The sequence below is a fragment of the Portunus trituberculatus genome, chromosome 3 (genome assembly GCF_017591435.1).
Source record: "Portunus trituberculatus isolate SZX2019 chromosome 3, ASM1759143v1, whole genome shotgun sequence".
In the NCBI taxonomy this organism is placed as follows: Eukaryota; Metazoa; Arthropoda; class Malacostraca; order Decapoda; family Portunidae; genus Portunus; species Portunus trituberculatus.
Window position 1 is genome coordinate 3,689,370 of NC_059257.1, and position 26,111 is coordinate 3,715,480.

General features: G+C 38.7%; 1 protein-coding gene across 7 annotated transcripts in view; it reads left to right on the forward strand.

The window, feature by feature from the left end:
• Window positions 1-26,111, forward strand: part of LOC123507756 (LIM domain-binding protein 2-like) — a 55,090-nt gene that overhangs the window by 26,011 nt on the left and 2,968 nt on the right. Inside the window, exons 6-10 of one of the 7 annotated variants that reach the window (XM_045260971.1) lie at window positions 2,305-2,428; window positions 10,196-10,237; window positions 12,994-13,127; window positions 14,721-14,767; window positions 19,902-20,038. In XM_045260971.1, the coding sequence (XP_045116906.1) occupies window positions 2,305-2,428; window positions 10,196-10,237; window positions 12,994-13,127; window positions 14,721-14,723 (303 nt within the window). In that variant the 3' untranslated portion in view covers window positions 14,724-14,767; window positions 19,902-20,038. Of the gene's footprint in view, window positions 1-2,304; window positions 2,429-10,195; window positions 10,238-12,993; window positions 13,128-14,720; window positions 14,768-19,898; window positions 23,705-26,111 lie in introns of those variants that run through there. The other 6 variants (XM_045260982.1, XM_045260933.1, XM_045260949.1 and 3 more) reach the window with 6 other exon arrangements.

Here is a 26,111-nt window from a genome sequence, read left to right on the forward strand (position 1 = left end):
TTAGTAATTGTTGGCGCTGTAATTCTATTTTAGGGTTCGTTTATTTCGTTTATTCGGTTTTAATTAGTGTTTTGTGGTAGGATATTGGTGTTTTGTGGGTTTATTTAGTGTGTTGTGGGTTTAACGAGTGTTTTGTGGGGTTATTGAGTGTTTTCTGGGATTTTATTGTTTTGTGGGTTCTAAGAGTGTTTTGTGGGTTTAGCGAACGTTCTTAGGGGTTTAGCGAGTGTTTTGTAAGTATAACGAGTGTTTTGTGGGTTTAACGAGTCTGTTGTGGGTTTAATTAGTGTTTTGTGGGTTTTAATGTGTTGTGGGCTTAACGAGTGAATTCTGGGTTTAATGAGTGTGTAGATCATTGTGGGTGTTTATTTAGTGTGTTATAAGTTTAAGGAGTGTTTTTGTGGGTTAAACGAGTGTTTTTTGTAGGTTTAAAGAGTGTTTTGTAGGTTTAACGAGTGCATGTGGGTTTATCGAGTATTTTGTGTTTAGCGAGTTGGTTTTTGTGGGTTTAACGAGTGGGTTGTTGGGTTTAACGTGAATATTTTGTAGTTTAGTGGGGTTAACGATATATTTGCAAGTTTAACGAGTATTTAGTAGGCATTGGAACGTCTTTTTTAGTTTCTTTCATAGAGTTTGTGCATTCACACACACACACACACACACGATAAATAGAAACACAAAACACCAGTCAAAACACACACACACACACACACACACACACACACACACACACACACACACACACACACACACACACACACACACACACACACACACACACACACACACACACACACACACACACACTAAATAAAGACACAAACACCACTCACACACACACACACACACACACACAGTTAATATCTATAGAGGGCACAACAAGCGTCCTTTGTCTTGGCCCGCCCTGAGCTTCTCTCCTGGCGGCGTGTGGCAGCTCCGGTGGTTTATGAAGAGTTAAGAGTCATTTAGAGTCATTTAGGTGGTTTGTGTATGCTTTAGGAGGGCTGAAGAAGTAGGTATTTCTCTCTCTCTCTCTCTCTCTCTCTCTCTCTCTCTCTCTCTCTCTCTCAGCTTTTATTTATTTTGTTTGTTACATTACTAAAGGTTCGAAAATTGTGAGGTTGTTGTTATTATTATTATTATTATTATTATTGTTGTTATTATCATCATCATTGTCATCATTATTATTATTTTCATTATTTAGTTTGTTTTCTTTGGTTTCTGTTCCTTTGTATTCTTTCTTTCATTTCTTAACTCTCTCTCTCTCTCTCTCTCTCTCTCTCTCTCTCTCTCTCTCTCTCTGCACTTTTCCTCATTGCCTTTTGTCTTCAGTTCCCTCTCCTTTATCTCTCTCTCTCTCTCTCTCTCTCTCTCTCTCTCTCAGGGTCAGTCTGTCACCAACACATCACTTGCCTTGTCTCTCAGTACAGTCAGTCATTCTTGGCAACACAACTGGTCATCTCTGTAGCCTTGCAGTATGTGTATGGAGTCAGGGGAGAGCAAAGCAGAGTGAAACATAACTTAGCCATTCTGCCACTCTTTGCTATGACTGATTGACACTAACCCCCTAACCTGACTTGCTCCTTCCCCTCGTTACTGTAATTTGATTGAGGAAGCTGATCTATTGTAATTTAATCCCTTCAGTACTGGGACGCATTCTTACCATGAGTTTTGGGTGTGGTTAAACAATATTGACACTGCGGAGGGTTTATGGAGGTCAGATTAATGGTCAGTCTTTGCTATTTTTGTCCCCCACATGAGTTTCTGAAGCTCTATGAAAGTGGCACAATAAGCAGGATGGATATAAAAACTGTCTCGGTTCTTAAGAGGTTAATGTATTGTGACTTAATATAATCATTCCTCTCCTCGTTGTTACACACTGATGACTTATTGAGGAACTATGATGATGTAACTCAACTTAATGTAAGCTAATGTAACTTTACCTAACCTAACTCCTCATTGGTACATACAGAGGATTTATTGAAGGAATAAGCTTAATGTTGCTTTATCTAATGAAACCTAACCTAACCATACTGGGAAAATAACTAACCTAACCAAATCAAGCTAAACCAAACATAATGTAACCTAACCTAACTGAACCTAAAACTAACCCAACCAACCCAAGCTAACCTAATCAAATCAAGCCAAAATATAATTGAACCTAACTCAACCAAACCAACACAACCCAAGCCTAACCTAGCCAATCCTACCCAACCCAAACCTAACCTAACCAAACATTATGTAACCTAACTTAACCTAACCAACCCAGCTGTGCTCTAACCCATTTTGTCCTGGGCCTTTCAGTTATGTGTGATCCTGGAGCCCATGCAGGAGTTAATGTCAAGACACAAGGCATACGCCCTCTCACCGCGGGACTGCCTCAAGACCACACTGTTTCAGAAGTGGCAGAGAATGGTGGCGCCTCCAGGTAAAGTCAAAGTACCCCACACCTGTCCCTGATACCTGTCATACCACCACCACCCCCTACCACTACTGCCACACCTGTCCCTGATACCCTGCCACCACCCAACCACACCTGTCCTTGATCCACCATCCTGGCCACCCACCACACCTATCCTTGATCCATCACCACCTCCTGCCACACCTGTCCCTGATTATCCCACCCCCACACTGGGATGGGAGAGAGGGAGAGGGGGAAGTATTGTGGGTGAGGAAGAGGGAGTTTTGTGGGTGAAAGTGGGTGATGTGAGGGAATTTTTAGAGGGTGTTTTGGGGTGAGAGCAGGGAGTTTTAGGGGTGAAAGTGGGTGAGAGGCAGTTTTAGGGGATGAAAATAGGTGAAGTGTAGGAATCTTTAAGGTGAAAATGTGTGAAGTGTTGGTAAGAAGAGGGAGTTTGTAGAGTGAGAGTGGAGAGAGAGCAGGGAGTGTTGGGGATGAGGGAGAGGAGAGGAAGGTATAAAGAAGTGTTGGTTATGAATAAGAAGGGAAATAAAAGAAATGTTAGAGAAGTGATTAGGATTGAAAGAATAGGGTTAGGTTAGGTTAGGTTAGGTTGCAAGTATTTAGAAAGATAGAAAAAAAAGAGAAAATGCAATAAACAATGGAAAAGTATGGAAAAAAAATAGGTTAGTTCAGGTTAGCACTAAAACCACGAAAAGAAAGAGAAAAAGATATGATTGATAAAATAGAATAGGTGCAAAGTATTTAGAAAGATAGACAGAGAGAGATAGAAAATACAATAAACAGTGAAAAGGAATAGAAAAAATAGATTAGATTAGCACTAAAAGAGAGAAGAAAGAAAAATATCAATAAAATACAATAGGAGAGAAGATTTTAGAAAGACAGACAGAGAAAAAGAGAATATAATAAACAATGAAAAGGATAAAAGAAAAAAATAGGCTGGGTTAGGTTAGGTTAGCACTAAAAACATCAAAACGAAAGAAAAAAAATATGATTGATAGAATAGAATAAGAGCAAAGTATTTAGAAAGATAGACAGAGAGAGAAAGAAAGAAAAAATGAACTGATAAGGATAGAACAATTTACTTGAGGTTAGGTTAGCTAGGAATAGAAAAAGGAAGAAAAAATAGAGGAGAAATATTTAAAAAGTGAAGATAAAGAAGAAAACAGAGAAACAGAAAGAAAATGAAGGAGAGTAAGAATAATGAAATGCAAGAGAGAGAGAGAGGTATAGACTGAATGAAGCAAGGAACTGAAGCAATAACAGATAAAGAGAAGGAAGGAAAAAAACAGAGGATAAGGATGAGGAAAGACAAGGAACAGGGAAGGAGAGAGAGAGAGAGAGAGAGAGAGAATAACAAGCACACACAGGGGGGAGAGAGAGAAGGGAATAAAGGACAAACAAAGAACAAAGAATGAGTAAAGAAGGAAGAGAGCAAAGGGGGAAGGAAAGAGAAATAAACACATAGATAGAGAAAGAGAGAGATGAAGGAGAAGAGGAAGAGGAAGAACTAGAAGATTATAAAAGAAAAATAGATAGAGAAATGGTGAAAAAGATGATGAATTAGAATAGATAGATGAATAGAAGGAGAGAGAGAAATAAATACATGAATAAAGAAAGAGAGTAAGGAGAAAAGGAAAAATTAGAAGAAAAATAAAGGAAATACTGATAGATAGAGAAATAGTGAAAAATAAGGTGAATTGAAATAGATAGATAAATAGATAAAAGGAAGAGAAATAACAAATAAAGAAAGAAAGAGGTGAAGAACAAAAGGAAGAATTAGAAGAAAATAAAAGAAAAATAAATGAGAGAAATAGTGAAATGGTAAGATGAATTAGAATAGATAGATAGATAGAAGGAAGGAGAAATAAACACATAAATAGAGAAAGATGAAAGAGAAGAGGAAGAAATAGATGACAAAAGAAAAATGAATAGATAATCAGTAGAATAGAAGAAGAATTAGAATAGATAGATAGATAGATAGATAGATAGGAGGATGAAAAATAGATAGAAAGAAAGAGAAAATAAACACAAATAAAGAAAAGAGATGAAAGAAAAAGAGGAAGAAATAGATTACAGAAGAAAAATAAATAAATAGAGAAATATGTGAAAAAGAGGAATTAGAATAGATAAATAGATAGAAGAATGAGAAATAGAAGGAAAGAGAAATAAACAGAAAGAAAAGAGAAAGAAATCGATCACAGAAGAAAAATAAATAAAGAAATATATGAAAAAGAATTAGAATAGGGATATAGAGAAATAGATGAGAGAATGTGTTTTTAGATAGAGTGTTTTAGAAGTTGTAGATATCATTGCCTTGTGAATGGTAGTGTGCTAAAATGTGTTACTTTATCTATGTATGTGCGTGTGTCGTACAATATATATTTTTTTATTTTTCATTTTTATTATTTTGTATCATGTCTGTATTTTGTTTAATTTTGATGTCTTGAATGCATGAATGGTTTTTAAGAGTTATTATTATTATTATTATTATTATTATTATTATTATTGTTATTGTTATCTTGTTTTATCTATTTTTTATTGATATTAGTGTTTTTCATAATGTTTCAGCTAAGGTTATGAGAATGAGGAGGATTTGAATGTATATAAATGTATGTTTCTTTATTGGTTTATTTTATTTTGTATTTCTTCATTTATTATTGTTATTATTATTATTTTTTTTTTTATTTATATATATTTTTTTCCCCTCTCCCTCTCCATTAATTGTGAGGCATGTGTTGTAATGGCCGTAGCTTCACACAAAGGCTTCAACATGTCTTATTCCCTTGTCCTAGACCTGCCACTCCCTCCAGCCTGGCCAGGGAACACACACACACACACACACACACACACACACACACACACACACACACACACACACACACACACACACACACATATACACACACACTTTATCATTATTTTTTCTTTTTTATATTTCTCAAATTTCATATAAAAACAATTCTTCTTTGTTTTTGCTTCTACAATTTTTTTATCATTTATTTATTTTTATTTTATTTTTATTTATTTTTTATTCATATATCTACACTTTACAAGTCAGCAGAGACTTTTTTTTTTTTTTTTTTTTTTTCAATTTCCTGTTTTTTATTTATTTTTCAAACTTCATTTTTTTTTTTTTTTTTTTTTTTTTTTTTTCTTTTTCCTCTCCTCGTCAGACTTTTCTTTATTTTATTTCAGTTTGCCTCTCTTTATTTTGTCTTTTCATCATTTCTCAACATGCACGTGTTTGCAGCTTTGACATTTCATCTTTTCACAATGTCAAAACTTTACACTTTTCGTTCAAAGAATCCATTTTGTAATACTTCCAAATTTCTTTTTATCCTCCTAACCCCAAATATTGCTTCAGATTTCACGGATATTCTCAAATCATAACACTTTTATTTCAAAGCTATAAATGAATTCTTATCCAATTCTTATGCTCCCAATCTAACCTCTTTATTTCCCTAACCTCTTTATTTCCCTAACCTCATTTTATTCCCCTTACCTCATTTTATTTCCCTAACCTTAATTTTATTTCCCTAAGCCTTACCATTGCTTCAGGTTTTGTTTACATTCTCAAATCGTAACACTTTTATTTTTAGTATTTCAAAACTACAAATTACTTTTCTTTTTATCCAACTCTTCATTTCTTAAACATTTCCAAACGCTATGAAAGATTTCTCACTCCATAACATCTAAATTGTGTAAACATTTCTGTATTTTTTAACAGATTTCCAAACTTCATTATATTTTTAAATCCACACTTTTTTATTTTTATTTTTATTTTATTTTTTTCCGACTATATAAATCTTTTTCTTCTTACATTTTCTTTTTCTCACATTTCCAAACCTTTCATTTTATCTATTTTATATCATCATTCTTATTTTATTTATTTCATTTTCTCACATCCTTTTTATTTAAACATTTCCATATCAACACACACACACACACACACACACACACACACACACACACACACACACACACACACACACACAGGGGTACGAGGATGGCCATAATTTATATATATTTGTGTGTACATGTATGTGAACAGCCTGTGTCCCTGTGTGCGCGCCTGTCTGGCTGGGGGACGCGCGTACATGGGTGTGTGTATGTGCGTATGTTCTGTGTATGTGTGCAGGGCCGGTCACCACAAACGAGGCTGGGAACTCTTGTATTTATTCATTTATTTTATTTATTTATTTACTTTTTTTTATTATTGATTAAAGCAAAATTTACCTGCCCAATAGTTAGTGAGTTTCAAGGTGACTTTGTTTACCTGTCTGTCTGTCTATCTATCTGTCTGTCTGTCTGTCTGTCTGTCTCTGTTTCTCTATGTCTCTCTCTCTCTCTCTCTCTCTCTCTCTCTCTCTCTCTCTCTCTCTCTCTCTCTCTCTCTCTCTCTCTCTCTCTCTCTCTCTCTCTCTCTCTGCTATTTTTCCCCCTTTCTGTTTTGGGGTACTTTGGGTTGACATATTGGGCTATTTTGGGCAGACATTGGGCTACTTTGGGCTACTTACCTGTGCACCCAGCCTGGTTTGTGTTGGCCCCTCTGTGTTCCCTACCTGTGTTCCTCTCCTCAGTGCAATTAACCCTCTGTGCGGCCTGGCTTAAGCAAAACAAAAGAGGCAGCATTAATGTAAATAATTGTTTTTTTTTTTTTTTTTTTTTTTTTACTGTTCATTTATTTTATCGATATTGTTAACCACTTTTTATTTATTTATTTCTCCCAATGTGTTTATGTGATTCTGCTCTCATTGTCTCTCTCCCTCTCTCCCTCCCTACTTCTGTTCTCTTCCCTCCGTCCCTCCCTCCCTCCCTCCCTCCCTCCCTCACTATGCAGTCTTGACCTGATGTGACCTTTCCCACCAGACATGACCTTAATTGTGACCTTGAGAACTGATCATAAAGGTTAGATGGGTGACACAAAGACACATGATACAAGAGTGGTTTGTGATACAGTTAAACAGACACCTTGAGCAAACAGAAGATTCATTACATTTTTATTTAATCTGCTTTGATTGGTGTGTTTAGGTTAGGTTAGGTTGGACTGGGCTGGGCTGGGCTGGGCTGGGCTGGGCTGGGTTGGGTGATACAAAGACACACAATACAAGACAGTGATTTGTGATACAGTTAAACAGACACCTTGAGGAAACAGAAGATTCATTACTATTTTTTTGTCCTACACTTTCATTGGTGTGGTTAGGTTAGGTTAGGTTAGATTAGGTAAGGTAAGGTAAGGTCAGACAGACACATGATACAGTTAGACAGACTGCTTAAGGCCAGCAAACAGAAGATTCATTGCTGTTATTTTTTTTCCTACACTTTTATTACACTGGTTTAGTTAGGTAAGTGATACAAAGACACATGATACAAGACAGTGATTTGTGACACAGTTAGACAGACACCTTGAGCAAACAGAAGATTCATTACTATTATTCCCAACTAGAAGATTCATTGCTAATTTTCCCAACACTTTCACTGCTGTGGTTACTGTGCCAACACTCACAGCTCGACAAGGTATTGAATCACACAAAAACATGACAAAAGTACAAAAAGATTTACTCAGGCTGTAAATATGTAGACACACAAGAGAGGAGAGAAAGTGGTATTGATGTAATGTGTTTTTAGATAAGAAATTTGTTATGATAAAAGTTGTACATGATTAGACACAAAAAAAAGGATGATAAAAGAAAAATCAGAACAATATATATACTGGAGCTTCATAAGGTAGCAAAAACATATGTAGGAGGCAAAAAGATGCTAAAAGTACAAAAAATGAATGACTCAGGCTGTGAATATTTAGACACACAGAAGTAAGGAATATGATGTTAATTTTGTGTTTTCTAGGTAGTATAGTTTTCAGAGCATAGTATAAAATTTGGTAGGCTGAAAAAATGTATATGAGTTTTGACATACACACAAAAAAATAGTAATAATAAAAAAATGAATGAATAAATATAAAAATAAATTAAAAAAGAATAATATATGTACTGGAGTTTCCCAAGGTAGCAGAACCATATGTAAGGGGCAGAGATGCTGAAACTACAAAGAATAGATGACTTAGAGTGTGAATAACTAGACACACACAGAAAATTGTAGAATATTATGCAAATTCAATGTTTCTTGGCAGTATAACAATTTTTTCAGACCTTTGTAAGAAATCTGATAGGTTGAAAAATTGTACTTGATTAGACTCACAAAAATAAATAAAGAAGGAGAAGAAATAAAGAAAAAATATATGAACTAGAGTTTAAGATAGCAGAAACATGTGTAAGAGGCAAAAATATGCAAAAAAGTACAAGAAATGAATGACTTAGGCTGTGAATGCTTACACACACACAGAGAAGGAAGGAATGTGATGTTAATCCTGTGTTTCCTGGCCAGCATAACAGTTTTTTCAGACCTTTGTAAGAAATTTGGTAGGTTGAAAAATTGTAAAAAAAAAAATAAAGAAAAATAAAATAAAGAAATAAAGAAATGATATATGAAGTAGAGTTTTCCAAGGTAGCAGAACAATTTACAAGAGAGAAAAGTAAAGTACAAGAAATAGATAAAAAAAAATATACATAGATAGATAGAATAGATAAATAAAAATAGATAAAAGTAACATACAACAAATAGATGACTCAGGCTGCAAATATTTAGACACACACAAAAAGAGACAGTAGGTACAAAAAGATGCCTGGAAGATTGTAAATATAATGTGACAAATGATGAAAGTGTGACATTATTGACTTCCTTACCTGCCCCACCACCATCACCACCACCACCACCACCACCACCACCACCATGTACATTGATTAAATAAGACACACAGACACTCACAAACCTCTACAAGAAAATCACACACACACTAACAGAAATAAAGAAAAATTAAAATTAAAATGAATAAATAGATAAATAAATAACACTAACAAGCAAAAAATGACAAACAAATTCATATATATATTCAAACTGTAAAAAAAAAAAAAAACACACCAAAAAAACTAAATAAATAAAATAAAGATATATATTCAAACCATAAGAAGACTCAACACACACAAAAAATCACCACGAATCTAAACACACACACACACACACACACACGGCCCGGTAGCTCAGTGGTTAGAGCGCTGGCTTCACAAGCCAGAGGACCGGGGTTCGATTCCCCGGCCGGGTGGAGATATTTGGGTGTGTCTCCTTTGACGTGTAGGTGGTGTTCACCTAGCAGTGAGTAGGTACGGGATGTAAATCGAGGAGTTGTGACCTTGTTGTCCCGGTGTGTGGTGTGTGCCTGGTCTCACGCCTATCCCAAGATCGGAAATAATGAGCTCTGAGCTCGTTCCGTAGGGTAACGTCTGGCTGTCTCGTCAGAGACTGCACCAGATCAAACAGTGAATTACACACACACACACATTCAAAACACAAGAATAAAACATCTTTCCCAATCATTTCACCAAGACAAACAACAAATAAATAAATAAATAAACAAACTCACACCCTCACAAAACAAAATAAAGAAAAAAAAGTGAGAGAAAAATAAATTAGAAAAAAAACACACTGCTAATTCAAGACCGCAAGAAAAACAATTTTACCGATCACTTCACCAAGACAATCACCAGGAAAATCAACACACACCCAAACACACATTAGTCTGAGTAGGAAAGGTCAATATATAGAACCAGGTCATCTTTTTCAGCCTCCTGTATGTCTGTCCTTGTTGTTGTTGTTGTTGTGTGGTTGTTGTTGTTGTTGATGTTGTTGTGATCGGTTGTGTTCTGTTTGCCTTAGGTGCTGCTAACCAGTCAAATGGTAGAATGGGGGCAGAAGGAGGTATGTGGTGGAGATCTGCTGTTGTGGTGTGGTTGTGTGGTATGCCTCTCTCTCTCTCTCTCTCTCTCTCTCTCTCTCTCTCTCTCTCTCTCTCTCTCTCTCTCTCTCTCTCTCTCTCTCTCTCTCTCTCTCTCTCTCTCTCTCTCTCTCTCTCTCTCTCTCTCTCTCTCTCTCTCTCTCTCTCTCTCTCTCTCTCTCTCTCTCTCTCTCTCTCTCAATGCACTCCACTCTGTCACTCACTCACTCTCACTCACTCACTAGCTCGCTCACACACACACACACACACACACACACACACACACACACACACACACACACACACACACACAAACAAACAGCTCCTCACTCACTGCTTTTTTCAAATACCACCAAAAGTTTCATTCACTCGTAAATGCTATTGCTCTGTGTGTGTGTGTGTGTGTGTGTGTGTGTGTGTGTGTGTGTGTGTGTGTGTGTGTGTGTGTGTGTGTTTCTGCACATGAAACCACGGCAAACTATACACAATTTGCAAGCTTTGTGGAATGTATGCACTGTGTGTGTGTGTGTGTCAAACCACCTTATCCTTCCTAATTATGATTTGTGTATAGTATAAACAGAGGTAAGTGCTAAGAGCAGAGAGAGAGAGAGAGAGAGAGAGAAACAAAACATTTACTCCCACTAGAAATAATCACCATGAGAAACACACACACACACACACACACACACACACACACACACACACACACACACACACACACACACATGAATACTTCAGGAAAGAGAGAGAGAGAGAGAGAGAGAGAATATTTCCAGCACCCTCCTTTTTGCATCTTGGCTTTCCTTTATCTAATTAGTTCAGTGTGCATGTAGAATAACGCTTGTCTGTGTGTCTGTCTGTCTGTCTGTCTGTCTGTCTGCATGCCTCCCACTGCCTGACTCGTCTAACACTAGCATAAAAGATAACACTAGCACTAACAATTGGCTAACGGTGCTTGTCTAACCCCACTTCACTAGCACTGGTGGGTTTAATTCACAGTTTTTAAGGGCTGTGTAGATTTATTGGTGCTAACGAGTTTTACCTGTGTGGGACGTACCTGTTGAAGGTGTGAGGAACGAGCCAGGTGTTTGCGGTGCGTGGTGGTGAGTGGCATGGTGTTGTGCCTCTCCTCACCAGTGCTGTGGTTGGGAGTGTTGTGTGAGGTGGTGAAGTCACTAAGGTGTGTTCTCCCTCACCCAGTCAGTGTTGTGTTGTGTTTATTGAGTGGTGTGTGAGCTGTGAGGGTTTTGAAAAGGAAGGACAAAGGTGGTTGTGTTGATAAAGATGTTTGTCGGTGCTTACTAAATTTGATGCTTTCTGTGATTGAACCAGTGGAGAGTTTTGTGTTTTATTTGCAAAGTGAGGTGTGAGTTATGAGAATGTTTTGAAAGTCATTACATAGACTCAATGTTTGTCTCTCACCATGCCATGCTTGTGTTTGAGTCTCAAGAACTCTTTCACAGTAATTGGACATGTACAGTGAATGTGTTTTCTCTTTACTTGATAAACACAAAGCATAAAATTCACCACGTGACATTTGATGTGCACCAGTTTTGTACAAGTGTTCATAACAATTTACAGGTTGTACCTGGTGACTCAAGATGAAAGGTGTGTGTCCGCCCAACAAGTGTTGGTGTGTCGCCAAGCACTGGCTGGTGGTGATGGTGGTGGTGTGTGAGTGAGCCGAGAGGCATGGTACTCCTTGCAGTGGTGGTAGTGGTGTTCCTGCCTGGTGACATGAACCACACTCACCAATAATTGTACATACGCTGCAGACTCATGTTTCCCTCAGTGTTTAGTACAAAGTGCAGTCACTTTATGGGTACACTGCAGTGATGTGTGTGTGCATGAGTGCGCGTGTGCTTGTGTGCACGTGCATGTGTTAGTACCATGACACACACACACACACACACACACACACACACTGCTGTCACTACTCTGTACTCTCATGAAGTGTTGGTGCTGAAAAAGTCACCACCTAAGAGGGAGAGAGAGAGAGAGTAATATTTGTTTGATGTTTGAATCTTTAAAGTTATAGGGAAAGCATCACTTCTGGCAGTCTTTAGTAAAGAGGAAGGAAAGGTTGTAGCAATGAAATCAGCAGTGACGGATGAAATGAATGAACTGCATTAGAGGACACTGATGTCCAGGAAGTGGTGATGTATGAAGGACAATGTAGTAACTGGAGAAAAGAAAACACATAGTAGAGAACATTTCCTTCTTATAAAGAGAAGGAACACACTAATAACATCAACTCAATAGAAAATGGAAATGTATAGATAAGAAGCAGCATTCCAACTATTAACAAAAAAAAAAAAATATAAAACAAACACAGGCTTGGAACTCACACCAAAAAAAGTAAATGAAAAAATAACTCAACCAGTGGAAAACAGAACATGTCTAAGTGATGGAATGCACACCACCGCTCAGGAACAACAAGGAAAGGAAAGAAAGTAGAAACAAACTCATAACTCACACACGCACCAAAGAAAGAGAGAAAGCAATAATAAGACTCAACATAGAGGAAAAAAAAGATAAATAAAAACCACCTATGAAAATGAAAAAAAGGAGAGAAAAAAATAAATAAAAACGCAAACACAGGCTCGTCACTCACACACACACACAAACACACACTAACAAAAACTGAAAAAAAAAAAAAAAGATAAACACAACACAACACACAAAACACCAAACTAAAACCTAACCTAATCTAACCATGGCTTTCCCCCCACCCCCACAGAGACCCAGCGAGCACCCAACAAGCGGAGGAAGCGGAAAGGGTCAGCGTCGGGGCAGAACGCGACGCCGAACTCCACTGGGTCAAGCAAGAAAAGATCACCAGGGCCGAATTTCAACCTTGCCACTCAAGTCTCCGTAAGTACCAAGAAATGGGTGTAGTGTGGTCCCCTCACTGGCACTGACTTGGAGGAGGAGGAGGAGGAGGAGGAGGAAGGAGGTGGAAGAAGAGGAGGAGGAATACAGGTACTTTAACTTCAGGAGGAGGAAGAATAAAAGAAGAAAGGAGGAGGAGGAATGCAGGTACTTTAACTTAAGGAGGAGGAAGAATACATAAGAAAAGAAGAAAAGGAAACTTAAAAATGGAGGAGGAAGAGGAGATGAAGAAGGTGAAAGAGGAGGAGGAGGAAGAAAAGATAAAAAAAAGAAGAGGAGGAGGAGGAGTACAAGTTTTAGATATCTTTGGAGGAGGAGGAAGAAGATAAAGAAAAAAAAGAAATAAGTAAAGAGGAAGAGGAAGAGAAATACAAAGAAAGGGTTCTAGAAAAAGAGGAGGAAGAAAGGTATTGGGGAAGGAGGAAGAGGAAGAGGAGGAGAGATATAGGAAAAGATACTAGAAATTAAAGAAGAGGAAGAATAATATTAGAAGGGAGGATAAATATTTAGGGAAGACAGAGAAAGAGGAAGAGGAAGAGAGGAGAGGAAAAGAAGATAAAAAACACTAATAAAGATGAGAAGGAAGAGGATAGAGAAAGAAAAGGGAAGAGAAGAGTAAGATAAAGAAGAGGAAATAGAGGAAGAGAAAGAAAGAGGAAGAAAAGGAGAAAAACAAGAAGAAAGGAGAGACAAGACAGATTATCAGTGTTTTAGGAAATGGAAGAAAGAATGATAGAATAGGAAAAGGAGAGAGAAGAAATGAAAAAGAAGAAATATAGACAGAAGGAAGAATAAGATAAAGAAGAGAAGATAAAGAAAGCAGTATTGGATAAAGATAGGAAGAAGGATGGAAGGAAAAAGAAAGATAATGGATAGGGAATAGGTAAATAGGAGATGGGAGTGGGAAAGATGATGGGGATAAAGGATAATGAGCAAAAAAGTGCATAGATGAAAAAGAAAGATGAAAGGAGGAAGAATAGAAAGAAAAATAAGAAATAAGAAAATGCATAAAGAAAACACACACAATGATATAAAGGTACATATTTGAAGGTCGCAGGAGTGAAATAAAGGTGTCAGAGTGAAGGTCAGACTGTACCTGTGTTTGTGCGTGTGTGTGTAAGTGGGGATTGACTTGGGTTGCACTTTCTTGCCTCCACGCTTGCTTCAGTCGACGTGGCAAACAAAATGGGAAAGCTGTACATATTGTGAAGTTTCTAAGCACATTTGTTGTCCTGTATAAGTCTCCACACCCTCCTCCTCCTCCTTGTCCTTCTCCTCTTCCTCTTCCTCTTCCTCTTCCTCTTTGTCCTGTGTTGTCCTGTCCGTCCTGTGTCCACTGTCCTTCCCACTCCTCACCCTTCCCTTCCCTAGTCTTGTCACCCCCCTGCCCCATCACCCCCGCCCCCCAGGCCAGTGAGGGCGCCACACTGCCCGCCTTTGACTAGCAGTATGTAGCTGTCATCAGTAAGGTGTGAGTGTATGTTATTGATACCTTCCATGGACTGTAATGATCACTTGGTATGGCATTTTTGTGTTCTGCATGCCATTCTGATAGTGGAACGCTTCTCTCCCCAGTGACCAGCCTGATTATTCCCATGAGGTGAAGCTGATATCATCTCTAGGTAGTATTGCCTTTCTGGTTGCTCTAGTTAGTCTAGCTCCACGGCCCGTGCTCCGACACTCTCAACCGCCGCCGCCACCACCTCACTGGGCCTCTCTCATTGCAGTGATTGTTAGCAAGGCTTGATTCACCAGGTTTGTGCACCGTCACTTAGGGGAGCCACCCTCACACTGGCCCCTGACGGCCGTCCTGCCCAGGGAGTTGAGCGTGTCGGAGCACCAGCCTAGGTGTGGCCGCCCCACCACAGCCCGGCGCTGGCACTCACCGCGGCGCCGGCCGGGCGGTGGGCCAGCAGGCGCCGCAGTGAAGTGCCGTGGCAATGCACTGCCCGTCGGTCCATGCCGGCGTGGCAGCTGGCGCAGCAGCGGGCTGTGGCAGGCGTGGCTTAGTGGTTTATCCTTCACAGTCATATCCACTGCAAGCCATTCCACCTTAACCCCCCCACTGGGCTGGAGACAGTGTTTCCATCAGAGTAGAGCGCCTGTGGTGCACAGGACATCTCCCTGTGCCCACCCTGCTGCCACCTGGGTGCTCCTCACTCGCTGCTGGTGTGGCTGTTCCTTGGGGCAGGGGTGGCACTGTGCCGTGCTGCGCTGCACCTCACACACTCTGGTCACTCTCACTTCTACAGTAAAGATGCACACAGTACTGAAGTGTCAAAATTAGTTTTTCAAAAGTTACAAATGAAATGATTTTGTTTTGTTCTGATTTGAAAATGTATAAATCTTGAACATGAGCATGTGATGAGAAGAAAGATGGGATGAAATATTGAAATGTAGATCATCTCCAAAGTTAAGAACATGTCAGTTTACAAAAGAATGATTCAAGAATTTGATTCATAAGTGTCCCGAGTGGAACAGTTGTGGTGCCATTGTGAACATCAAGTCAGCCAATGCTTGAAAGGAATTTGACAGACTTGAGAGTAACAAACACAACCTCTAAACAAAACAAATTATTTCAAAAAGTATCATAGTCATTTTAAAAGGGAAGTAATTGTTGTGCAAGAAACCTACACCATTCATTTCAACACTGGAGGCACTACGAGTCATTCCTTGAACCCTTCACTGCTCTGCAACACAACACAAACACACCCACCAACACACCACAACACACAAACAAAGGAATTAACACTACGGAGAGAAAACCCAACACTACCAATGACTCACTCCTCTACACATGTCCTTCACCAACACAAGAGGCAAAACAGTAGACAAACAACACAAACACACTCCACAACACACCACAAAACACAAATGAACACCAAGAACACAAAAACCCAACACTACCAATGACTCACTCCTTTACACTTGTTCCTTTACCAACACAAGATGCAAACACAAACAAAGGAACACTAAGGGGACCAAAAACAACAATACTACTCCTTTACACGTGTTCCTTTACCAACTTAAGACACAAACAACACTAAGGGAACACAAAATCCCAACACTACCAATAACTCACTCCTTTACACTTGTCCTTTACCAACACAAGAGGCAGTCAAGTCACAACCAACAGTCAAACATCCCAGGCCACCAAACTGCCAGCAGTGTGAGGAGTGCTTCAGGTGTTAGTCATATACTATTTAGATCTTCCCAAGTATAAAGTACATTAGTAGTGTAATTCATGCATCATTTATTATTACTGTTAGTGTTATTGTTATATCTTTGTTGATATTTGGATTTATTGATTTTTTCTTATTTTTTATTGTGTATATATATTGTTCCTTGTGTAGTCTTTGTAATGCATCCATAGTTATGTTCCTTTTTTTTTTATTTATTTATCTATTTCTATTTTTTTATTTATTTTTCTATTTATTCTTATTTTAGGGAGAGTGAGGGAGAGTTGTGACAGTGAGAGGAGAGGAGAGAGAGAGTGAGAGGGTTCATATATCTTACTCTCCTCTTAGCTACGTAATTAAAGACACTACGAAAAATAAGTGTGGGATGTGTGGGAAAGTAAGCTGTTGATCTACTTTCGAGTTAGACAAGTGTGGATAAAGAAAAAATTGATCAATCGGTAACTTTTGTAAATAGTGAGTCTTCAGATACAGGACTTCAAATTAATTACTTTCTTTTTTATTTTTTACTTTCCTAATTGGTAACTTGATGAATTGAAGTCTGTTTAAGTTACCGAGTTAACAATTTAATGACTTTTCTTATTCACGACTTGCCTAACTTGAAGAATTGAAGTCTGTTTGAGTTACCGAGTTAGAATTTGATGACTTTTCACATTTGGAACATTTCTGGTTGATCACTTTTATAAATTAATGTCCATTCAGAATTATAACTTTCCTAATTCCGGACTTTTCAGTTTGATGACAGTCCAGATTGATAACCTTTGAAACTGATCACTTTATTTAGTCTCTGAGTTTACTGGTGTTAATGAGATGCTGGGCAGGTGTGCTAGTGTTACCTGTCTGCCAGAAACCACCCAAATACCCATCTTTATGTGTGAAGGTGTCTGGCCTAGAGAGAGAGAAAGAGAGAGATTTTTGTATTTATTTTTTATGTTAGAGAGTAAATCTGGCCAAGGGCAACAAAAACACTGCAGCAAAAAGGCCCACTTAAATATAAAGTGTAAGGGAACAGGTCCATTGAGCAGAGCAATAGAGTAGAGAAAGAAAAATGACTCTTATTTCAATCCATGACAGTTAATTAGAGGTGTGGCCAGGTGTTCCATATCATGAAGGAACACTGATCAATATGAGGAACACCAGGTGAAAAACAGACCTATAACTGTATTCACTATTGATTAAAGGTGTCAAGCAGGTGTTAATAAGATCAGACCAGGTGTTCTCTATCACCTGTGGAAGAAAACCCTCATGAATGATAATAAAATAAAATAAAACTATGAATGATACTAAATAAAAAGAAAACTCATGTATGATAATAAATGAAAAATGAATAAAAAAAAACAAATTCCTCATGTATGATAATAAATGAAAAAATGCCCTCATCAATTATAAAAAAAAAAAAAAACCTAACTTAGCTAACCATGTCTAAGTATGGTGAGTGTTAGTAAGAAGTGTTCAGCAGGTGTTGCTCATGTGGTGGACACTCAGCTAGGAATAACATCTCCGTGTACAGAAACGCTTTGCTCTCTCGCCATGACAATTTCCCAAGGCCACAGAGATGGTTAACCAGATTTTAAAGTGTTTCTCCAATTAATAATATAGAAATCTCTCACCATGACTATTTCCCAAGGTCACAGGGATAATTACTGGGGTTTTTAATAGCATTTCTCCAGTTAATTATGTAGAAATCTCTAACTACAACAATTTTCCAAGGCCACAGAGATAATTAGCGGTGTTTTCAAGAGCATTTCTCTAGTTAATAATGTAAAAATCTCTAACTATAATAATTTTCCAAGGCCACAGAGATGATTAGCAGAGTTTTCAAGAGTGTATCTACAGTTAATAATATAAAAATAATCTCTCTGCCTCTAGAACCATATAAACACCTTAAAAACTTGTGTAAATTAAAATAAAGTCTTGAAATTGTGAAGGTGAAAATATAAGTGTTTGAGAATATGAGCCTAAGGTGAAAAACATGCCTTGACCTGTTCCATTCATTGTTGATTAGTCATGTTACCTGTGTGGCAGATAGCACTCACATTGGGACTCTTGAATGAAAAGGTTAATTATTTCACTCACCTCAGTAATTAAAGGTATGAGTCAGGTGTTAATGAGTCAACCAGGTGTCAGCTTACCTGTCCTGCATTAAACACTCAAATTGGGACTCTAATGAATGAAAAGGTTAGTTATTTCACTCACCTCAGTAATTAAAGGTATGAGTCAGGTGTTAATGAGTCAACCAGGTGTCTTGGCTTACCTGTCCTGCATTAAATACTCAAAATTTTAACAGGAATGAATGAAAACAGTAAATCATTGCCTTCACCACGCTAATTAAAGATGCAAGCCAGGTGTTAATGAGTCAGCCAGGTGTCTTAGCTTACCTGTCCTAGCAAAAAAAAGATCAAAATATGAACTTAAATTAAAAAAAAAAATTAGGTATTTCACTAAGCTATTCACTGTAAAGGAACACAAAGAAAGTAGCAAACAGACTCAATTTTAAGGCTAACTATTCCATTATTTATTTATTTAACCCCTTCAGTACTGGGACACATTTTTACCTAGAGATTTGTGTACCATTAGACCATTTTATTGACATTAGGAGGTCAGAAGATTAATGGCCACAGTCTTCACTATTTTAATCCCCCACATGAGTTGCTGAAGCTGTATAGAATCACCAAATAGCAAGCAGAATGAATATGGAAATGCGTCATGGTACTGAAGGGGTTAAGACAGCATCCATATTGTTAGTGATAGATGAAACAATACTCACTCCCTCACTCTCCCTCACTCTCCCACCAATGTGCCTGAACTGGTAACACTGGAGAGGGTTGCCTGCCTTCACTGTTGCCACCCTTGCATTGTGTGTTGGCAAGTCTGTGTCTGTCTGTCTGGCTATCTGTCTGTTTGTCTGTCTGTCTGGCTGTTAGGTTTGGCTGTCTGTTTAGCTTAGTTGTGTTCCTTCCTGTTTCCATTTCAGATATTATGTACTCTCTCTCTCTCTCTCTCTCTCTCTCTCTCTCTCTCTCTCTCTCTCTCTCTCTCTCCTTATGAAGGACTTTCTGATATAATGATGACTTTGCATAATATAGTTTATTTAATGGTCGATTTCGAGAGAGAGAGAGAGAGAGAGAGAGAGAGAGAGAGAGAGAGCGAGCATAAGGGTGTGAAGTGGTTTGTTATTATGTGATGAGGGAGAAATGTTGTGTGGCTGGTATTTTGATGCAAGGATTGGGTTGGGTGTGTGTGTGGGAGGGGTTTATGGGTGCAGAGAGAGAGAGAGAGAGAGAGAGAGAATGGGTGAGTGCGTGTCTCCGTGTGTAGAATGATTATATATCTATTCTAGAGTGTCTTTGTGTGGAATGTTAGTGTGAGGGAGGAGGTGTGTGTGTGTGTGTGTAGGGAGGGAGGGAGGGATGGATGGATGGGTGTGAGTGCGGGGAGGGATAGGTATTTGGGTGTGGGGTGCGGGGTGTGTTAGTGTGGTGGCAGGGGTTCGGGATGCAGGGAGGCAGGAGAGCGAGGAGCAGGGCCACTGAGGAAGGGTGCCTGTGTGTGTTAGCAGGACGTGATGGTGGTGGGCGAGCCGTCCCTGATGGGCGGCGAGTTTGGCGACGAGGACGAGCGGCTCATCACCAGGCTGGAGAACACCCAGTACGACACCACCAGCGTGGAGGACGGCGGCGGCAGCGGGGCGCCCCAGGGCACCGGTCCAGGAGGTCCCGGCGGCCCCGGCCCAGGTCCCACCGGCCCCACACCCTTCAACAACTCCCCGATGACCGCGGGGCCCGGCGGTCCCTGGCCAGACCCCGCACGCCCGCCCCAGGACGCTGACAAGAAGAGCCCGGCCATCAGTCAGTAGCCCCGGAGGCAGCTGTGTGCCCCGCCCCGTCCCGCCCCGCCCGCCGACCCAAACCATCCCACCCCACCTGTTTTACCTCGCCCCGGCCTGAACACACACACACACACACACACACACACAGTGAGGCATGTTTTCTATAGTTTCCTCGTCTCTATAAGTATGTAAAGAAAACATGTGAGGCAGAGAAACACACATACACACACACACACGAGGCGGCCGTGGCGGTGCGGGACGGAGTGGAGCGGGGTTGGGGCGGGGCCGGGGCTGAGCGAGGTGGGGCGGGTGTCGGGGCTGTGGGCGGGGCAAACCTGTACATGCTTTGTAACTTTTGTATCGTTTAGAGGACAAGAGCAAGTTTTCCTAGGGACCAACCCTTTGGTCGGCTGTACACAGTGTTTTAGTTTACGGTTGTGTCCGCGGCCCTGCTGACAGACAGACAGACACACGGACAGAGGCAGCCGTGTGCCGTGTGGGGCGACGGGCGGGAGGCTGAGAGAGAGAGAGAGAGAGAGAGAGAGAGAGAGAGAGAGTAAAGTTTGAAATATTAATCGCTTCCTTTCGATAGTGTGTGTGTGTGTGTGTACGTGTGTGTGTGTCCACAGGTAATATTTATAACCTCTCAGCCGCTGTGGGTGCAGGTGTGTGTGTGTGTGTGCGAGTGCGAGTGTGAGTGTGCGTGTGCGCGCGTACTTATTTCAACCTCCCTCCTCCCCACCAAGCCCTTATGAGGTAACAAACGGTCCCTCTGTTTGAACACACACACGCACACACACACACACACACACACACACACACACACACACACACACACACACACACACACACAGGTCAATGGCATTACATACAAAACATGTGGCTACTCCTCCGTTTTATAAATACGCGTTATTTTGGTGTGTGTGTGTGTGTGTGTGTGTGTGTGTGTGTGTGTGTGTGTGTGTGTGTGTGTGTGTGTGTGTGTGTGTGTACCCCTCCGGTCTCGAGTTATGGCACACACAGCAGTAAATGAGAAGACATGAATTCGCTCCATCATGCGTCATTACATCAGCACAGCCACCTCGCCGGTCATGTTGTCTGCTCCGTGACTCAGTGTATGGAATGTTTTGCGAGGCACGAGTCGTTGAAGGTAACTCATCTCAAGCTGCCTTTTGTATATAGAAACATTGACATTCGTAGCGTTCATGATATCAAAGCTAAGATCAATTTTTTTTTTTTCTCTCACTTTGTCTCTACATTCGAGTTTGCAAGTAACAAATTTTAAGATACCTTTTTTTCTCATCTGGTGTATTAAAATCGCAAGATTCACAATAGCAACTTTTAAAATCGACCTTTATTTTTTTTTCTCCATTCGAATACCTTTTTTTAATCGTTATTGAAATTCGTAAGTTTCACAATATCAAATTAAAATCAACCAAACTTTTTTTTCTCACTTTATCTCAACATTCGAGCTTACAAGTAACATTTTTTTCTCATCTACATTAAAATTCGTAAGATTCACAATATCAAAATTAAAATCATGTCTTTCTCATCTCCACATTGAAAGTTTTTCAGGCCAGTGAGTCCTGTGTGGATATATTCATAAATGTGTATTGGGTCGCGTTTTGTCATGTCAACTGTGTGTGCATAGCGAAGGACGTGTAGAGGAAATGAGCAGAGTGGGTTACTAGTGCACTGTTGTAGAGTGATGCTGATGATGACGATGATGGGTTTTAAGAGGAAGTTATACTGATGATGAGTACTAATATAAGGAAAAGGTTTTGACGTGTGAATTATCTACATATATATTATTATTTTTCTTTTCCCTCTTTATTTTTTATCCCTTAAGTTTAGTTGGAGTTTTAATGATGTGACTTGTATACCTCTTGTTCTCGCACGATGCTGGTGATGACGATGATGGTTGAGTGTTACAATGTTCACGTGTAAGTGTTTGTAACGGGGCGCACGTATTAAGTCTGTCCATTATGTTATGCACGCAGTCCTCTGTTCCTCTCTTATTTTACATATAGTCATTGGTTAGGAGTCCTGTATCTCTTCATGACAATTATATACACTTGTTTGTACTGAATTGTTGCTAGATTAACAATGCAGGGTTTTATATGCGATTTTATTTTTATTTTTTCAGTTATTATTTTTTTATGTATATTTATTGAGTGGAAATTATTTTAAGTTCAAAGAAGATTGTGTATTGTTTTTATTATTATTATTATTTTGAGTGTTGTGACAACACTACACACACACACACACACACACACACACACACACACACACACACACACACACACACACACACACACACACTTGTCCAAACCTTATGACGCAACACAACACTTTCTTATATAGTATTTAATCTTTTTTTGCATTTTATCATAATTAAGCGTCGGTTGTAATAATTTACCCCGACATTCAAAGAGTATTTTATTAGTGTGTGTGTGCGTGTGTTAAATTAAGTTCTTTTTTTTTACATATATTCTGCGTGTGTTTCTTTTTCTTTCCTATTTCTATATTTGCCTTTTCGTGTATTGAGGAAGGAAAAACACAATGTATTCAGATGTTTTATAGACCCAAGGCAGAGAAAAGGCAAGGGCACACCGCATTGATATAGACACGTGTCAATACAAACAAGGAAGCCGCTGCGCCGCCACTGGATCGACGACACTAACGAACGATGCCTACGATGAAAGAAAGCACGACAAACAAAAGTGACACGAATGAAATTTAGAACACATGAAGAAATTAAAGTAAAATACAGTCATAATAACAATGAAAAAGAGGAAAACTAAAGGATGACACGGATGAAAGGAAATTAGACCAAAATACAACGATAATAATAATGAAAAGAGGAAAAAAACTAAACGATGACATAAAATTTTGAACATTGAAGGAAATTAGACCAAAATACAATACTAATAACAATAAAAGTATGAAATTAAACAAAAGTTACTTGATATTTTGAAGACATAAAAGAAATTAGACCAAAAATACAGTAATAATAACAATGAAAGGACGATAAACTGAAGTGACACGGATGAAGTTTTGAACACTGAAGGAAATAAAACTTAAATGCAGTAATAACAATGAATGAGAACAACAAAAGTGATATGGATGACATTTTTTACACTGAATGAAATGAAACTAAAGTACAAGAGTAGCAGTGCGTAGATTTATAAAGTTTTGAAAGAAGTTTTGAAGAGAGAAGGAATTTAAAGTACAATGATAACGAACAGATGAAGTGAAAAGTGACCTGGATGAAATTATTAACACAGAAAATTAAAGAAAAAAACTATTACCAATGAACAGATGAAGTGAAAAGTGACGGATGAAATTTTGAACAGAGAATGAATTTGTGAGAGCGCAAAAGAAACTTAAATAAAAAAAACAAATATGAATAGACTACCTATATAGAAATTAATAAAAAAATTGAATAAGACCAAAAATTATTACTTTGAAATTTTTAACTACAATTGGTATTATTAATTGGACATTTTAAAAGTAAAGAGAGAAAAAAAATAAGATAGACACTAATTTGGAAACATGAAAGTAAAGAGAGAAGAGAAAAATAAGTTTAATATATATTTTTTATTAATATTATTTAACATACGAAAGAAAAGAAATGAGAGAAAAAAAGAAAATAAGATAGACACAAGATGAATAAGAAAAAAGTTGTTTAATATATTCACTTATTATAACATGCGAAAGAAAAGGTCTGAGAAAAATAAATAAATAAAATAAACACCAAGATCAGTAAGGAAGAATACAAGTGGCTTAAAATTTTCACTTATTCTTTTAACACGAAAGAAAAAAAAATGGGAAAATTCGTTAAACATTTTCACATATTCTTTTAACGTACGAAAGAAAAAGAATCAGTTCTCAATAATTTTCGTTCGATCTGAAGTCGTCCCCACAAGAGAGGCTCGCGGTGATTGGACGAGCCACCCGCACATTCCAGCCAATCACCGCTCGTCTGGCTCACCTTGAAAACTGAACACAGATTAGAGGGAAAAAAATATCACACACACACACACACACACACACACACACGAAGGAGAAGGATAATGGAAAATAAGAAATAGGATAAGGAAGAATAATAAGAAGAATAGAATAAAAAAGGCGAAGAAGATGGAATTGGGAAGAAGGAAGAAAAGAAAATGAGAGATTGTAAGGAAAACGAGAGATAAAAAGGAGAGTACATAGTTTTCATCACACACACACACACACACACACACACACACACACACGGGACATCGTCGATGGCGGAGGTGGTCGCTGAGCTCCAGAGCAATCATCTATAATTCTACAGTTACCTAAGAGTAACCAAGGTGGGAAAGGAGCTGGTAATGTTTGTCCCGTCTCCATATAGTCATGTTAACTGTTGATTAGCAAAATAATGTCCAGTGAAGGTAAATATAAACTGTAGCCTGCGTTTGAGCCATCAGCTGGTTTGTTTACGTCTGCGCAACATGGCGGCCGTGAACTCGAAAGAGGAATCAGACTTCACAGGGTTTCAAGGAATAATGGAGAAGAGCGCTTATGTGAAGAAAATTCTGGAGTTAGAAGGTAAAATTGAAAAACTGTTTGAAAAGTATGAGGGCCTGGAAACGAGTTATGACAATGTAAAGAGAGACTGTGCCGATATGAAGAAGGAAAATGCAGCACTGAAAGAGGAAGTTAAGCTAATTAAAGTGAATTGCGAAAAATGTGGAGAATCTCTAGGAAAAGTGATGGAGAAGCAGGCTGAATGGAAAAAAAGTCAGGAAGTGGAAAGAAAGGAGGTAAATTACAAAGTTGCAAGTCTGGAAAAGGAAATCAAAGAGTCAGGGGAGAAAACTTTGGGCCTTGCTGAAATTATAGATCAACAGATCATAGAAGAGAAGATAGCTGAGAAAGTGGTGAAGGTTATTAAGTCAAATGAGACATTGGTGAGGGAAACTGTAGACAAAAAGAGATGTGTGGTGATATTTGGTGTGGAGGAGGATAAGACACCGAGTAAAATGGAGAGAGAGAAAACATAAAAAGGTGATAAATAATATCATTAATGTGGTGCAAGAGGAGGAAAAGACCTAGTACAAGAAATAGAGGACTTCCATAGAATTGGAAAGTTCACAAGAGAAGGTATGAGGCCAATAAGAATCAAACTTAAGTCACAAAAGGATGTAGATGAATTGGTGGAGAAGTCATGGAGGCTAGCCCAGCAGGAAACAACAAGGAAGATTTGGTTGAGAAGAGATCTCGGTGAAAAGGAAAGAGAAATGTTAAATGAGTTGAGAAAGGAGGCTTTGAAAAAAATGAAGAGAGGACAGAAGAAGAGAAGAAAGAGTTTTTCTGGAGAATCTTGGATATGAGACTGAGGAAGTGGTTCATAACCCAGAAAAGTACAGCAAGAAAGGACTAAAGAAACTTACATATGAGCGAAATGTAATGTATTCCAACATAAATGGAGTGATATCGGGATTTTAGAACTCAACGATTACTTGAGGGACAAGAACCCAGATATTGTGGGTCTTACTGAAACAAAACTGAGAGAGGAGAAGACCTGATGAAGGTTGGAGAAGGAAATATAACGTTTGGAAAAGAAATAGAGTAGGTAAGATGGGAGGAGGAGTGATGTTGCTGGTTAAAAAGATATAAAGGTGGATCAAGTGAAAAAGGTATGGGAAAGGCAGAAGTGCTAAAGATCAGAGCAGAAACTAATGAAGGAAAAAGAGGCACTACATAGTGGTGTACGTACCACCTAAGACAAATGCATGGTCAGTACAGGAATATGAAGAAATGATAAGTGATACAGGAACATGTCTGGAAGAAATGTTGGGTGGCTGTGAACGAACTATAATGATGGGAGATTTTAATTGTAAAGAGGTGTGTTGGGAGGACTGGTCAATGGAAGGATCAGAGACAACATGGGGAAATACACTATTGACA